This window comes from Muntiacus reevesi, chromosome 2 (genome assembly GCF_963930625.1).
Source record: "Muntiacus reevesi chromosome 2, mMunRee1.1, whole genome shotgun sequence".
Lineage (NCBI taxonomy): Eukaryota > Metazoa > Chordata > Mammalia > Artiodactyla > Cervidae > Muntiacus > Muntiacus reevesi.
Window position 1 is genome coordinate 37,065,333 of NC_089250.1, and position 16,670 is coordinate 37,082,002.

Sequence of the window (16,670 nt, forward strand, 5' to 3'; positions counted from 1 at the left end):
CCATCAACAGGTGAATGATTCTAAAATGTGGTCCATGCACACAATGAAATATTATGATTCAGCGTTAAATTCTAACACATGATACAGCATGTGTGCATGCTTGCTAAGTCACTTTAGTCGTGTCCAACTCTTTGCGACCCCATTGACTGTAGGCTCCTCTGTCCATGGGATTCTCCAGGCAAGAAAACTGGAGTGGGTTGCCAGGCCCTCTTCCAGGGGATCTTTCTGACCTAGGTATCGAGTCTCTTATGTCTCCATTGGCACGTGGGTTCTTTGCCACTAGAGCCACCTGGGAAACCCAAATAGATGAACTTAAGGACATTAGTTGAGTTGAGTTCAGTCACTCAGTGGTCTCTGACTCTTTTTGACCCCATGGACTGCAGCATGCCAGGCATCCCTGTCTATTACCAATTCCTAGAACTTGCTCAAACGCATGTCCATCGAGTCGGTGATGCCAACCATCTCATCCTCTGTTGTCCCCTTCTACTCCTGCCTTCAATCTTTCCCAGCATCAAGGTCTTTTCAAATGAGGAAGCTCTTCACATCAGGTGGTCAAAGTATTGGAGTTTCAGTTGCAGCATCAGTCCTTCCAATGAATATTCAGGACTGATTTCCTTTAGGATTGACTGGTTTGATCTTCTTGCTGTCCAAGGGACTCTCAAGAGTCTTCTCCAACATCACAGCTCAAAAGCATCAGTTCTTTGGTGCTCAACTTTCTTTATAGTCCAACTCTCACATCCATACATGACTACTGGAAAAGCCATAGTTTTGACTAGACAGAGCTTTCGTGGGCAGTAAGGACATTAGGCTAAGTGAATTAAGGCAGCCACAAATACTGTTCGATTCCACTTCTGTGAGGTCTAGTAACATTCTTAGAGACAGAAACTAACATGGTGGTTGCCAGGACCCAGGAGCTGTTGTTTAATGGATATGAAAAAGATTTGAGAGTGGGTCACACAACAGTGTGAATAGACTTAACACTACAGAATTGTACACTTGAAAATTGGCTGCTGCTACTACTGCTAAGTCACTTCAGTCGTGTCTGACTCTGTGTGATCCCATAGACGGCAGCCCACCAGGTTCCCCTGTCCCTGGGATTCTCCAGGCAAGAACACTGGAGTGGGTTGCCACTTCCTTCTCCAATGCATGAAAGTGAAATGTGAAAGTGAAGTCACTCAGTTGTGTCCGACTCTTAGTGACCCCATGGACTACAGCCTACTGGGCTCCTCCGTCCACGGGATTTTCCAGGCAAGAGTACTGGAGTGAGCTGCCATTGCCTTCTCTGTGAAAATTGGCTAGGATGGTAAATTTTACTTTATGTATATTTTTTACCATAATTGAAAGTTAAAAGCAAAGGAAAAAAGGCACCTGTAACAAGGCAGATGTCTTGTCCATGGAGGGTAGCTAATATACTCATCTATTCCTTAGGTGATTTTTTTTTTTTTAGATCACCCCTGGATCCTTTGCAGAGAACAGGCCCCCAAAGAAGAGGAAATAGTTTCATGAAAGAAAAGTGTAGCCAGGAACAGTCCCAGCTAGAACCACCCCCAGACAAAGGCTGTGTGGCAGACAGGATTTCAAACAAAGGGGCAAGTATTTTTAGGGAAAGAGGGTTAGGAGGCTGAGAGTCATGGACAAGAGAGGTGATGTCTGGGTGAGCCAGGGAGATAGGTGTCTTCTCCAGGGAACTATCGCAGGTGGTCTGGGCTGCAGGCAGTGATCTTAGCTCACGGTCTGTAAAGCCTTTCTCAGAACTGCTGGGGGTGGAATTTTGGGGGGGGATTCAGATTATTTTTTGGATTTTAGAAAAGCAATATAGTGCCTATTCTGTGTGTCTGAGACCATTCTCAGTGGAGTCTGGCTCAGTACCCTGTAAACAAAGCCATTAATATGCCTGTGGCAAAATGTATAAATATTCACACTAAGTGGCATAATAAAGACTATAAATAGCCTCATGTCAGTTCAGACTAGGTTTTGCTGCCAAGAAGTTTCAAAAAAACAAACAAAAAAAATCTGGCTTCCAGAGCTTTTTGGATTTGGGATTTGAAAATGGCAGAATAAGGATTGGAAACCTGTGTGAATTCCGTACCATCCACAGACTGTAAAACAAAGACACACCATGTTGGAAGGGACCAGAATGGTGAGTTCCAGCAAACCCAACATTCTGATTTTACAAATATGAAATGAAAGATTCTTGCCCAGGGTCACACTGCTGGTCATGGGCAGAGCTGGGTTGAGACTCAAGTAAGTCTCTGACAGCCAACCAGCGTGCCCAGCAGGGGGCTAGCCATGGCCTTCAGACTCAGATTGCCTTTGGAGTGGGGTCTGCAATCCATGGAGCCAAACCTCCTCCTCCTTTCTAGTTCCTTTAAGAGGGGCCCTCTTGCCTCAGGGAACAGCCTCCCTTATCGCTGAGTTCACCTTGTTATACCTCCGGACAGGCCAGTCAAGTTTCCTCTGGGCAAGGCACCTACAGAAGGACTTGTCCTACGGGTTCATAGACAACTCACAGAGCCTTGCATACAGATGGTGCTCAGTAAAGACCTGCGAAATCATTGAGGTTATTAGGGTATGCATCAGGGGTAGACTCATCCAGAGAAAGAGCTATAATTAAAGTTCATGTGTAAGACAGCCACCAAAGATGTTTGCTATTGTAGAGTTGGAGGTAAGGGTGAGGAAGGTAAATATTACCTTCATTTTTTTACTTTTTTTTTTTTTAAAGATTTGTTTTTGACCGTGGACCCTTTTTAAAGTCTTTATTGAATCTGTTACAACATTGCTTCTGTTACAATATTGCTTCTGTTGTTTGTTTTGTTTTTTTTGGGCCCCAAAGCATGTGGGATCTTAGCTCCCCAACCAGGGATCAAACCCGCACCCCCTGCATTGGAAGATGAAGTCTTAACTATTGGACCACCAGAAAAGTTCCTCACTATTATTTTTGAATGATGAGCGTTAATGGTCATTGAAAATAATCTTTCCATCCCTGATGCCCAAGTCATGGGACTGATCCTGCCCTAAGACTGGGCAGAATGAAGATGCTTTCATGCCTATAGTAGTACATAGCACTTGGTAAAGTGAAAATGTGAGAGTGCTAGTCGCTCAGTCATATCCAACTCTTTTGTAATCCCATAGACTATAGCCCGCCAGGCTCCTCTGTCCGTGGGATTCTCCAGACAAGAATACTGGAGTGGGTAGCCATTCCTGTCTCCAGGGGATCTTCCTGACCCAGGAATGGAACCCAGGTCTCCTACATTGCAGGCGGATACCTTACCATCTGAGCCACGAGGAAAGGCCCAGTGCACCACAAATGCTTGTTGAATGAGTGAGTGAAGGAATGAACACTAGAGGGTGAATTTAGTTAGGACTCTTTACTAACAAAGCACAATTTCAACTTAAACTAATTAAACAAAAGTGGAAAATATTGCCTGATGTAGTTAAAAAGTTGAGGGGCTCCTGCCTTTAGGTATGGCTAGATGCAGGCCTGCAAATGATTACTGGGGAATCTTTCTCCTTATCTCAGATCTGACTTTCCTATATGTCATCCTCTGTCAAGGGAAGGTTCTTGGGAGCAGGTGATGGCAGGGATGGTTACAGCAATTCTGGTGTGACATTCTACCAGCTGAGTAACCCTTGCAGAGAAAGGAAGCCTCTTTACCAGCAATTGAAAAAGAAGTCCTGGACTTGGCTCCGGCTAGGGATACACTCATCTATAAACAAGTCCTTGTGGCCAAAGTGATCACTAGTTTCATTGGCTGCTGTGTTTTGAGGATTTAGGGATGGATCCTGAATTTATTCATAAATATGCTTAATTTAGGAACTATTTATGTTCTCCATAACTTTCAGGCATTGCATAGCTTTTTCATAGAATGTTAGAGCTTTGAATTTGAGTTTTTAAATGAAGGTAGAGGTAATCCCTTGGTGGTCCAGGGATTAAGACTCTGTGTTTCCACTGTAGGGGGCACAGGTTCACTCCCTGGTTAGGGAACTAAGATCCTGCAAGACACATGGCCAAAATAAATAAATAAATAAATAAACATAGAAAGAGAAAATGGAAGCATTGAGTAAAAGAAGCAAATAAGATAAGTATGAAGAGGGGAGGTTTTATTCCATGCTAGCTTCTCTAATTGTTGTTTTGTTTAGTTGCTAAGTCATGTCTGACTCTTGTGCGACCCTATGGACTGTAGCCCACCAGGCTCCTCTGTTGATGGGATTTCCTAGGCAGAATACTGGAGAGGGTTGCCATTTCCTTCTCCAGGGAAAATCCCTGATCCAGGGATTGAACTTGAGTCTCCTTCTTGGCACGCAGGTTCCTTACCACTGAACCGCCAGGGAAGCCTGTTCCTGCCACGTGTCCTCCCCAAATACTTTGAGATTTAAAATGAAGTCACTGGAAAGAACACCCTGTAACACAGGAGTCTTTGATGGGATGGGATTTTGTTCAGGCATTTGCAGTGGTTTTGTCACATGACCGTCTAGCTCTTAATCAGACCCTACTGCAGCCTCCACTCCCGACCTCCCCCCCACCCTTCTCCACCACCCAGAAATACCACTGACTAGAAGGGGATGCTCTTCTGGGGACCAGAGGCGGCCGCGCTCTGCTGGGCGCATGGTCTCGGCTGGCTGCGTGCATTCTGGGGCCTCTGTGTTCTCATGAGTGAGATGATGGGTTTAGGCTGAACAAGAGAGGGACCGGGGGCAGCCCCCAGGGGACTAGGCCGTGGCTCCATGTTTGGGGCAGGTGTTGGTGTTCCCGGTTCATTCCTGAGTCAACAGAGTAATTCTGCCTCGATCTATTTGATATGAAAAGGATTCCAGGAAAAATTTCCTTTGAAGTAAAGATCCCTTCTTTTTTTTAAGTTTGAAAAAGGGGGGATAGACCATTATTGAGATCTACTTGCTCTGGAATTCTCTGACTTCAAAGCTGTCAGTGAAAGGTCACTCAGTCATATCTGACTCTTTGTGATCCCATGGACTGCAGCTGCCAGACTCCTCTGTCCATGGAATTCTCCAGGCAAGAGTGCCAGAGTGGGTAGCCAGCCCCTGTCTCTAGGGGACTATCCCGACCCAGGGATCAATCCCGGGTCTCCTACATTGCACGTGATTCTTTACCATTTGAGCCACTGGGGAAGCCCTTCAAAGCTGTCAGGGTCACAGTTAAATCTTCCTGTTGATGGCTAATGAGAATATGACGCCTGGTGGTTGGAGCAGGGTGTAGATACTGCCTTCATGTCATTGCTCTTAGGCCATTTATCGATACAGACATTCAGGGACCTTGGCAAAGCCTCTTAGCTGGAACCCCATCCTCTTGGAAAACCTGCTTATAGTTTTAAGAGAAAGAAGCCAATGACAAGGCAGTAGTGGTTCTCAAACTTTGCAGCATCTGAAATCACCTGGGGAGTTTTTAAAAATTCCACCATTCAGGATACTCTTCATGCTAATTAAATCAAACACAGAAGGAGGGACCCAAGCATCAGTAATATGTCAATTTCCTAATCCGATCTAATGTGCTGTCAAGTTTAAGAATAAATGCTATTGGTATAGCCAATATGGGAGACAGTATGATGGTTCTTCAAAACATTAGACATAAAATTACCTTGGGATCCAAAAATCCCACTTCTGGGACATACCCAAAAGAATTAAAGCAGGGTCTTGAGGAGGTGCTTGTATACCCCTATTCATAGCAGCATTATTCACAATAGCCAAAAGGCAGAAACATCCCAAGTGCCCATCAGTGGGCACATGAAATAAAACTTGAAAAGAGCCCCCCCCCAAAAAAAAAGAATTTCAGTTTTGCAAGATAAGAGACTTAGCCACACAATAACATAAACGTACTTAACCCTACTGAACTGTACCCTTAAAAATGGTTGAGATCGTAAATTTTATGCTTTGTGTATTTTGCCACAATTAAACATAAAATAACATGAAAAGAATAAGTGGCATCACGTCATGCCTTGCTGCTCAGTGTGATGTGTGGGCCCGCGTATCAACATCTTCCTGGAACCAGTTAGAGATAGAGCATCTCATATCCACCCCAGACCTGCTGCATCCAAACCTGCAATTCTCAACAAGACCACCCATATGGTTGGTGTGTACCTTAGTTGGTGTGACTATTAGTCCAGGCTTTAGAATATGGAGCTGACAAGGTCATTCGTCTACCTGGGTCCCACTTCCTCACTCTCTACTTCCTGGAGAACCCAGCGTTCTCCAAGGGTCCTCATGCTCGGGAGGCTGACCTCATGCCCCTCTTGCGGTCCGCCTCCCTTGGTCAGTGACTGGTTCAGGGCTGACATGTGGCCTGGTTCTGGCTAACAACAGGAAGGGAAGTTCCACTGCAGAGGTGCTATGGACGTCCAAGCAGACATGGCCCATCCTTCCTTTGGATTCTCTCATGTCAGGATGGAGACCTAGCAAGTTTTGTGGGCATCCTGGGATCTTCAGGGCAAGCTAGCCTAGTTCTTGAGAAACAAAGCCTGGGTCCACCTCACCATGGGTTTCTTGGTTATGAGAAATGCCCTTATTGTTTAAGACCGTTCGGGTCAGGGTTCTCTGCTCCTTGTAGCTCAGGGTTCCTCAGCCTCGGTGCTGTGGACTTTGGGGCTGGATGATCCTTTGCTGTGGACAGGCTACTGCAAGCGTTACAGCGTATGTGGCAGCAACCTTGACCTCTACCGTCAGACTCCAGTGGTGTTTCCCCCCTCAGCTGTGACGGTGTATCTCCAGACACATTGCCAAGTGTTGGGCAAGGAGACAATTCATCCCCAGTTGAGAACCCCTGTAGCAGACCAAGGCTCCCTAACAAATGCAAGGATGTTTTCTCAGTGAGCCTGGGGAGGGTAAAAATCGCCACCTATGTGCCAGTGTCTTGAGGATCAAAGTGGAATCAGGTGTGGGAGAAAAGCAAACAGGCAGGTGCTGCTCCTCACTGGCTCTTTGATGCCGTGGAGCTCTGATAACAATGTTGCACTTTCCGTGTATTCTTTAAATAGGCAAAGATGTTTAACTTAACAGATGGCCAATGCGGACAGCCAGTGGAATTTTCCCTGGGCAAAGTGGCTGACCCGGCCTGCACCCTCGGGCTCCTCCTCCCGCTCAGAAATCCTGAGTCTCTCTGCCCTCAAATGAGAAGGACAGCGACCCTCGTGGAGCAGAGCGACAGGTTCTGGTGGGCCCACTTCATCCTGTATGAAGACCTGACCCCTGGAGATCTGATGGGGTACTCAGGATGCTGGCTACCTCTGCATCCTCACTGAGACCCCAGGAGGCTCACATTCAGGGGAAGGTGGTCCACTGGAAAATGCAGAGGGATGAAAATGCAGTTTTGCTGGGAGAGGGGCTTTCTACCTGTGACCTAGCACATCCTGCTGGGTTGGGAAAGGTGATGAAACCGACTGAAGTTACAACATGAGACACAAGTCAGGTGACTCAGCAAGAGAAAGAATATGGGGCCCAGAAGAACATTGCCACCCATTCCCAAGTCTCTCCTGAGCAATCGTGTCTGAAGGAGGTCACGCTTAATAAATGGGGCACTTACCTTCCTGTGAAGATGGCCCCTGGGATGCAGTGGGGTGAGGAGGAAACATGGGGTGCCTCCCCACCTCAGAGATGTGGTCAGATGCCGTGAGTCTGAGGAGCAGGACAGCAGGCAAGGCACAGAGCGAGGATACAGACTTGTCAAGACCTCCATCTCAACCACCAGCCATGGCGTTGGATAGAAGAAAGCCAGTTAATGAAGGGGCCTGAGATGCCAAAGGAAGTGGCCAGCTCGTGGCCTCAGTTGGCCTGTCCCTCAGGCCAATCTCTGAGCTGGCACCCACAGAAGCAGATCGCTATAGCAGTGGCTCTCCTTGGGAGGCATCGGCCCCAAGCCCTCTAGGACATTAACCAGGCAGTGGACACAGGAGGTCCACCAACATCCAAAACTGGGGGCTGCCATCTTGTCCAATGGAGGACCTGCCTTCACTGTCAGGGCAAGCAACCTCCACTATCATAGGTGCTATTGACCAGTGGCAATGGAGCGTGTTTCCTGTCTTCTCCTTCTCCAAACGGAGAATTCTCCCCAAGAAATCTTTGGTGCAGATAGCATGTTTTTCCCCAACACTGATGACTAGGTTGATGACCGTGAACTTCAGAACTTAGTTCATATGTTACCATCCTGTGAGTAGATACTTCCAGACATGATGGGGAGTCTGATGCATCTCCCAGAAAATATGAACTCGAATCTGAATCCAGTAACTGAGTGAATCAGGGGGTTTTACCCTTTAGGGTGAAACACTTGGGTATTAAATAGACTTACCCCCGGGGTAAGTCTATTTAATACCCAAGTATTTTTATTTCTGGTGCTTATGTAAGGGAAAGTGAGGGTACCAACATTAGTTTGTCAAAGGGGTGGACCACATGGGACATTATGGTTACAGACTTCACACCACCTGCCCCTCTATCCATAATAATCCTGATTTTGTGCAGGGAGCTATACTTGAACTCACAGCTCATCCAGCTTAGGGAAAGCTGACTCCACCCCCAGATCTAGGACGGGGAGTACAGCTGGATGAAGCTTGCTTGGAACTCCTAAAAACACGTCCCCTCTCTTTTGAAACTTCTTCTTTTGGAGCAGAGATGTTGGTGGGGAAGGTGAGAATCTGAGTGTCAGTGCAGCCATTTCACCACCACAAGGGGAACCAACCCCAGCTGAAACCAAGTTGGAAAGCTGAGAGAAATGGATCCACAATCCTGATTGTACCAGACCCAATCTCACTCTTGGGCTTCTGACTTATATAATGTCTCTTTTAATAATTGAGCCGGTTAGAGTTTTCTGTTCCTTGCAACCAAACAGCCAGTTATTATAGAGTGTGGTAAAGGCTAAAATAAAATATGAAAAAAATGTTGGAGAACATAGATTAATTAGCGCAGAGAAGCAAGCTGTTTCTTCAAGCATTTAGGGTGTGAAGGTTGGAAAGGAACCCAGCAGAGTTCTTAGCATCAGGGGTCCCCGACCTCCAAGATCTAACGCCTGATGATCTGAGGCGGAGCTGATGCAATAATAATAGAAATAAAGTACACAATAAATGTAATGCCCTTGAATCACCCCGAAACCATCCCCCTTCCTCCCCCAGTCCATGCAAAAATTGTCTTCCATGAGATTGGTCCCTAGTGCCAAAAAGATTGGGGACCCCTGCTTAGCATCGAGTCCACCCTTTTCATGGGGAGTTACTAGGCTCATCTGAGGCCGTTGATACCCCTCTCTTAGTCCGTGCAGGTAGTGATCGGTATGGAAAGGCTTGTGAGCAGGGCATTGCCCTGGCATCTAAAAATTTCCAGTAAACGCTGGATGATGGGAGGACGCCCACCATCACTGGCCCCAGCCCCCTGCCCTCGGAAGTCTGAGGGTGTTCCCCAGCCTCCTAACGCCCCTGCCCCCACTGCTCTTACAGGACATGGACCACATGTCTCGCAGGCTGAGAGCTTTCCTCTCTGAACCCATCGGAGAAAAGGATGTTGCCTGGGTGGACGGGATCAGCCATGAGCTGGCGATCAACTTGGTCACCAAAGGTTTCAACAAGGTAATCCCTCTTTTCCTGTTTCTCTACCTTCTCCTCCCGACCCATCTCCCCCAGTCAGATGGCAGTGGCTGCCACGTGTCCCTGCCAGTGGCCATCAGAGAGCAGAGCGGCCACTTGACTGGGTGTCACAGGCTTCAGCGTCACTGACCTGCGTGCTTGGGCAGCTGCCAGGGTCCACAGAAGATGCGTAAACTGGATCACTGTGGCTCAGAGCAACTGGGTGTGCAAGGTGCACGTGGTGTTCACACACCCAGGGGTGGACAGAGACGAGCCGGCCAGAGAGTCTGGGGCCGATATGTCAGGATGGGTGACCTGGGAGATCTCCCTGCCCCCCATGAAGAAGTTTGGGTGGGGAGGGTCCCTCTCCTCCTATTAGGCCTCGGTAGGTGGAGTAATAGCAGCCTGGCATGTACACCCGAGTAAGGGGAAGTGAGTTGTTGCAAGATGTCACTAGCCATTCAGATACGGCCTCGAGGATGGCAAATAGAATCAGAAAGGTCTATGTATGAAGAATTGTTTCTATGATGCTGCTACAAGGCTGTGTGAGCCTTAGGAAGGACTGGGAGCTCTTCCCAAAGAAAGTAGGCAGGCGGGAACCCACAGGCTTTCAGTTGACAGAGGCCCCACTAGCAGGGCCGCGGCTGGTCATTCCCTTTAGCTCTGAAAGTCAGTCCACGGCCGGGGCAGGAAGGGGCTGCAGAGACACCCAGGGCCCCTGGTGCCACTGCGTGTGTGATTTAATGGTCTGGTTTGCACCAGCCCAGTGCATGGCTGTGTCCAGGGACAGCTGGATGGCTGGTTCTGTAGTTTTCTGATTGACACACGGCCCTGAGCCATTCATTAAACACTCTGAACATCACCCCAGTCTGCCACAGTTTAATGTCCGGTAGGTGGGATTGTCAGGAAGGTGGAGAGAGGTGAATTTGCTTCTTTCCTTCCATATAAAGGTGGGAAGGGCATTTGTGAGCAGGAATAAAAGCTGGCAAGTCTGACTAGGGGAGACATTTGAAATTAAAAGTTATTTTTTAGAAGAAATTATTATCCCTTTGACTTTTCTATTGTGGTGTATCACATCCACTCTGATGTGATGGTTCAGCTCAGTGAGTTTTCACAATGACACACATGCACAGCCCCACCACCCTCACCCAGTGATCCCAGTGATCAGGCTCCTCCACAATTCCAGACAGTTCCTCCGTGTGTCTTCCTGGTCAACGCCACCTCCCCACTCCTACAAATAATTGCTATTCCGGCTTCTGCCACCATTGGTTTAATGTCTCTGTAATTGTGAGGTTTTGTTCTTGTTCAACCATACTCTGTTCAAAAAATATTTAAATTTACATGTAGTAAATTTCACCCTTTTTAGTACCTAGTTCTGCAACTTTTGACAAATGCTTGCAGTTGTGTAGCCATGACCACAATCAAGATCTGGAGCAATCCCACCGCATTAAAATATTTCCCCTTACCCTTCGCATTTCTTACCTTCAGCCCCTGGCAACTACAGATTTGTTTTCCGTCCCTATCGTTTTGTCTTTTCCAACTTGTTTCAATTGAAATAGATAAGATGACAGGTATATTAAAGACAAAGGAGTGAATGAATAATGGGAAGTTTCCAGGTATCTGAGAACTTAATACACAGAGTTATGGCTACAGGGAAGATGGAACTGGCTAGGTCTCTGGAGACCTGCTCCTCTGTGTCCCCGACCTCCTGGCTGGCTGTGACCAGCTCTCCACATATACTCATTGCAAGGGCCACTGATTCCAGGTACTGACACCAGGCGTTTCACCTTCTGGCTTAGCTTTGGGCCCCTCATCCAGCCATGAATGAGGGGTTGCAATCTTCACTTTACAAAGGAGGAGACAGAGGCCTTGGAGACTGAGTGCCTTGATCAAGGTCCTGAGTGAGGACAGAACAGCCATGGGTTGTTTCATCACAAACCACTCATGAAGATCACTTCGAGGAAGTTAACCCAGCAGGGAGGGGGCTTATGCTGAGGCTTAGTGGTGAGACCCTGTATCACCTCCTTGAGCCTGGCTGAGCCTCTAAGAGAATCCAGGAGGCAATCCCAATGTAGCATCTACAAGATGAGCAGGAGATTCAGGGGGGAGGCCAGACCTGTGGGTGGGGCCACAGGTCTGTAGAGAGGAGGGAGCTGTGGGCAGCCAGCTCAGATGCAGCAGCAGAAAGTCAGACTCCTGCAGTCAGACTCCTAAATCCTAATGCTTTCCACAGGCTTTATCATTTTAGAGTAGTTTTAGGTTCACAGCAAAATAGAGCAGAAAGTTCAAATACCCCTGCGCCCACCCAGCCTCCCCCATCATCAGCATCACCTTCGGAGTGGTAGCTTTGTTACAGGAAAACCTACGTGGACATGAATTCTCTCAGGTACCAGTTCACATCAGGTCTCACTCTGTGTCATGCATTCTATGGGTTTGGACACATATGTGATGACCTGTATCCACCATGAAATGAAAGAGTTGATCAGTCGTGTCCGACTCTTTGTGAACCTAGGGACTGTAGTCTGCCAGGCTCCTCTGTCCATGGAATTATCCAGATAGGAATACTGAAGACTGTTGCCAGTCCCTTCTCCAGGGGATTTTCCTGACCCAGGAGTCAAACCCAGGTCACCTGCATTGCCGGTGGATTCTTTACCATCTGAGCCATCGGGGAAGGCTAACATCCACTGTGGTGATGTCCTACGGAGTCATTCTTCTGCCCCACAATCCTCTGAGCTCCTGGGTTTCTGTGTCCTGCCCACAGGAGGCCTGGGCATGGCAGCCCCTTCCCCAAGCTGGGGATCCCCAGGGTTCCTTGGCTGTGAGCAGAGACCCTCTCAGTTTCCACCTATGCTCATGGCAGCTTCCTTGGCCATGTCCTGTGTGAGAGTTGGGCCATAAAGGAGGCTGAGCACCGAAAAATTTATGCTTTCAAATTGTGGTGCTGGAGAAAACTCTTAAGTCCCTTGGACTGCAAGGAGATCAAATCAGTGAATCCTAAAGGAAATCAACCCTGAATATTTGCTGGAAAGACTGATGCTGAAGCAGAAGCTCCAATACTTTGGCCACTTGATGCAAAGAGCTGACTTATTGGAAAAGACCCTGATGATGGAAAGATTGAAGGCAGGGGGAGAAGGGGGAGACAGAAGAGGAGATGGTTAGATAACATCACTGACTCAATGGACGTGAATTTGAGCTAACTCTGGGAGATGGTGAAGGACAGGGGAGCCTGGTGTGCTGCAGTCCATGCGGCTGCAGAGTCAGACCTGACAGTGACTGAACAGCAACAGCATAAATGTAACATTTAGTTAGAGAAAAATTTGTTGATCACACACAATGCCTGGTGCTGTCAAGTGCATTCAACAGAGCACTGACCAGCTGGGAGCTGGCAGGGGAGTCAGGCAGACAGTTGAGGGGCTGAGACTGTGTGCCTGTATATGAGAAGTCTGGGTGTTCTTGTGGAGACTGAAATATTGAATGAATGTTGACCAGGACCAGCTGCTCATTTGCCGGGCCCAGTGCAGGGTGAGGATGGGAGGCCCCTGGTGCAAGTTCATTAGGAATTTCAAGGTGGCGCCAGCACAACAGGAAACCAAGTGGGACCTCGGAGTACAGGGCCTGTGTGCCAATGTGGGTCCCTACAGGGACCCCAGACTCAAATATCACTGCTGTTGAGCACGGAATGGGCACGCAGGCTAGAGCCTGGTCCAGACCTGCTCACAGTTGGGATGTGGCATTGAGGGAACATCTTCCCTGGAGCCACCATCCCGCCACGTGGGCAAAGGCTGGCGTGGGAGAGATGGTGGGAAAGTACGTCAGGGTGCCCGTGTCCCTTTCCCCGCGGTCAGATTCCTGTGCTGCCAAGGAGGCAGAGGGCAGCTACCCGGGTAGGAATTCCCCCTCTGGAGCCCAGAGAGAAACCAAGAGGGCTTGGCTTCTATTAGGGCCAAGATGAGGGCCCACGACTCCAGCTTCCCTTGGGAGCAGAGAGAAGCAGGCTGACTCCCCCAGCTCCAGAGGCCCTCCTGCCTGCAGGTTTTCTGCAATGTTTGCCTCTGGTCCTGAGAGCCACACACTCCCTGGCATCCTAGCTGCCGAACACGGAGGGACTCTCCAGAGCAGCGATGGATGCCAGCAGATGGCAGAGGCACCAGGCCAGGCAGCAGACAGTCGGGTTGTGCTGAAATGGGGCCGAGGAGAACCTCCTGGGTTCTCAGTGAGTCCATTTGGAGAATGGATGGGATGCAGGAAACCATGTCAGGGGTCTGGAGTCTGTTGATGAAGTTCAAAAGGGCCTCTTACTATTATCATCGAGTTCTCTTTTCCGGGACAAAGCTCTGTGTTTCCCAATCCTGCACTGCCCACATTTACTGAAGCAACAGGCTCAATCAATATTCAGTAAATGTTCTTTTTTTTTTTTTAAGTTGAATTAAAAAAAAAAAAACTCAGTAAAATCACCCTTGAAAAGATGAGGATACTGATAAAATAAAATGAGATGATTCTAAGCAATTACACTACTTTTTACAAAAGATGATTAAACTACCAGATAAAATGACCATGAATTCCTGGCCTTTGTTTCTTTTCAAAAACTGGATCTAGGCTAAAAAAAAAAAACAAAACAAAAACCAAACTCCAATGCTCGGGTGTATTTTATGACTGGAATTCAGCTTTTATTTAATGTCTTTTAAAAAATTCATCCCTTTAATAGTTCAGATGAAGTTTGCTTGGTTTTATGTAAGTGAAATACCCAGATGCCAGCAGATTTTCCTGGAGAGGGCCCAGGACTTAAGGCCTGGACACTGGTTCCCATTCACTCCAGGCTGGAGAGCTGGGCACTGGATGTGGCCTTAAATCTCCAGCCTTCCCTGTTCAGTGGCTCGGCCAGGCTGTGAATCTCAGATGTCTCTTTCTCCACGTGGTCCTTTTCCCTCAGTAGGAACAATGATGAAACAGCGTGAGAGGAATGAGAAGATGTGGGACCAGGACTCAGAAAAACAGAGAACACCCTAGCACTTTGACTAGTGTGTTTTTCATCCATCTACAGAGACTCTTCAGGGGGGAAGAGAGGCAAGGCTCAGCGTGCTCCATACCTTGTATGTTCCTCCCATTGACGAAAAGGAGTTTGCATTTCTCCATTGGTCTCACTGGGGCTTCCCAGGTGGCTCTAGCGGTAAAGAACCCACCTGCCACTGCAGGAGACATAAGAGACGTGGGTCGATCCCTGGGTCGGAAAGATCCTCTGGAGGAGGAAATGGCAACCTACTCCAGTATTCTTGCCTGGAGAGTCCCTTGGACAGAGGAGCCTGGCTGGCTACAGTCCAGAGGGTCGCACAGAGTCGGACGTGACTGAGTAGGCATGCAGGCACCTCTCACCCAGGGCCAGGCTCTGGTCGGGATAGAGTCCCTGTGGCCTAGATTTCAGGGACGGCCACTGCCCCTTGGATCTGACCCGTGTCCTCTCCTTGGTTTCCTCGGGTGTCCTTGCACTGGGGGAGGAAGAGCATAGCTGAGTACTTTCCTATGTCCTCCCCACAGGCTTACGTCCTGTTGGGACAGTTCCTCCTGATGCACAAGAGGGAAGCCGAGTTTCAGAAGTGGCTCATCTGTTGCTGCGGAGCCACCGAGTTTGAGGCCCGGGAGTGTTCCAACTGCCTGAAGGAATGGTGGGCCTGCTTCCTGTAGACCCAGCCTGGCCACGAGCCACCTCCTGTTAAACAATGCCTCTGCATCGACCCTGGGCTCCAAGTCGTTATTTCTCTTTTCCCCTTTATTGACACAGGTTTGTTATAAAAAGCAGCTCAAGAAAATAAAAGAGGACAAACACAAGCACCGTGACCTCCAGATTCCACCCAGAAACATTTACCTTACGCCGATATCATGCCAGCTGTCTCTTAGCATACGTTTATCTCCAGGAATGAATAATTTTATTTTAAAATGGGAATTCAATTTTAAGTCAGTGTAGTAGTTATCAACTGCTGCAGATCAAAGGAACCCAAAATGTAGCCACTTAACAGGAACAATCATTTTATCTCACTCAATTTCTGAGGGTCGGGAACTGAGAGTTGCTTGGCTGGGTGGGTCTATCTCAGGGCCCCCTGTGAGATTATAGACTGTGGGCCAGGGAGCAGGTTAACCTGGGCTGGAGAACCCACATGGCTTCTCATGTAGCTGGTGGCCTGAAACCTCAGCTGCTCTCCAAGGGGGGCCTCTCTCAAGTTTCGATGACCTGGCTTCCAGGGTCACCCAGAACAGGTGACCCAGGAAGGAATAAGAGGGCAGGAGGCCACCATCTTTCATGACCTCAACTCTCATTCACACAACCTCACTTCTGCCTTGATTTGTTTTTAGAACCAAGTCCCTACGTCCTCAAGGGAGAATTAAACTTTTCTTGAAATAGTAAATAGTTCAGTTCAGTCACTCATTCATGTCTGACTCTTTGTGACCCCATGAACCACAGCATGCCAGGCCTCCCGGTCCATCACCAACTCCCAGAGTGTATCCAAACCTGTGTCCATGGAGTCAGTGATGCCATCCAACCATCTCATCCTCTGTCATCCCCTTCTCCTCCAGCCCTCAATCTTTCCCAGCATCAGGGTCTTTTCAAATGAGTCAGCTCTTTGCATCAAGTGGCCAAAGTATTAGAGTTTCAGCTTCAACATCAGTCCATCCAATGAACACCCAGGACTGATCTCCTTTAGGATGGACTGGATGGATCTCCTTGCAGCCCAAGGGACTCTCAAGAGTCTTTTCTAACACCCCAGTTCAAAAGCATCAATTCTCCGGCGCTCAGCTTTCTTCACAGTCCAACTCTCACATCCATACATGACCACTGGAAAAACCATAGCATTGACTAGATGGACCTTTGTTGGCAAAGGTCTCTGCTTTTATATGCTATCTAGGTTGGTCATAACTTTCCTTCCAAGGAGTAAGCGTCTTCTAATGTCATGGCTGCAATCTCCATCTGCAGTGATTTTGGAGCCCCCCCAAATAATAAAGTCAGTCACTGTTTCCACTGTTTCCCCATCTATTTGCCATGAAGTGATGGGACCAGATGTCTAGTATGCAAACATTTTTAAGAGCATCACAGACAGGTTTTCGAGATACAATTTACATACAATT

At 48.1% G+C, this 16,670-nt stretch overlaps 1 protein-coding gene across 1 annotated transcript; it reads left to right on the forward strand.

The window, feature by feature from the left end:
• Positions 1 to 2,043: 2,043 nt before the first annotated feature.
• BANF2 (BANF family member 2) lies at positions 2,044 to 15,233 on the forward strand. The gene is made up of 3 exons (XM_065919588.1): positions 2,044 to 2,140; positions 9,429 to 9,557; positions 15,087 to 15,233. Exons 1-3 carry the CDS (start codon positions 2,120 to 2,122, stop codon positions 15,231 to 15,233), a joined length of 297 nt encoding a protein of 98 aa, XP_065775660.1. The 5' UTR covers positions 2,044 to 2,119.
• The last annotated feature ends 1,437 nt before the right edge of the window (positions 15,234 to 16,670 follow it).

Coding starts and splice junctions, on each gene's coding strand:
- BANF2 (XM_065919588.1), top strand. CDS start 2,120: ATGTTGGAAGGGACCAGAATG. Junction 2,141..9,428: donor TGTTGGAAGGGACCAGAATG/GTGAGTTCCAGC, acceptor CTGCTCTTACAG/GACATGGACCACATGTCTCG. Junction 9,558..15,086: donor TCACCAAAGGTTTCAACAAG/GTAATCCCTCTT, acceptor TCCTCCCCACAG/GCTTACGTCCTGTTGGGACA.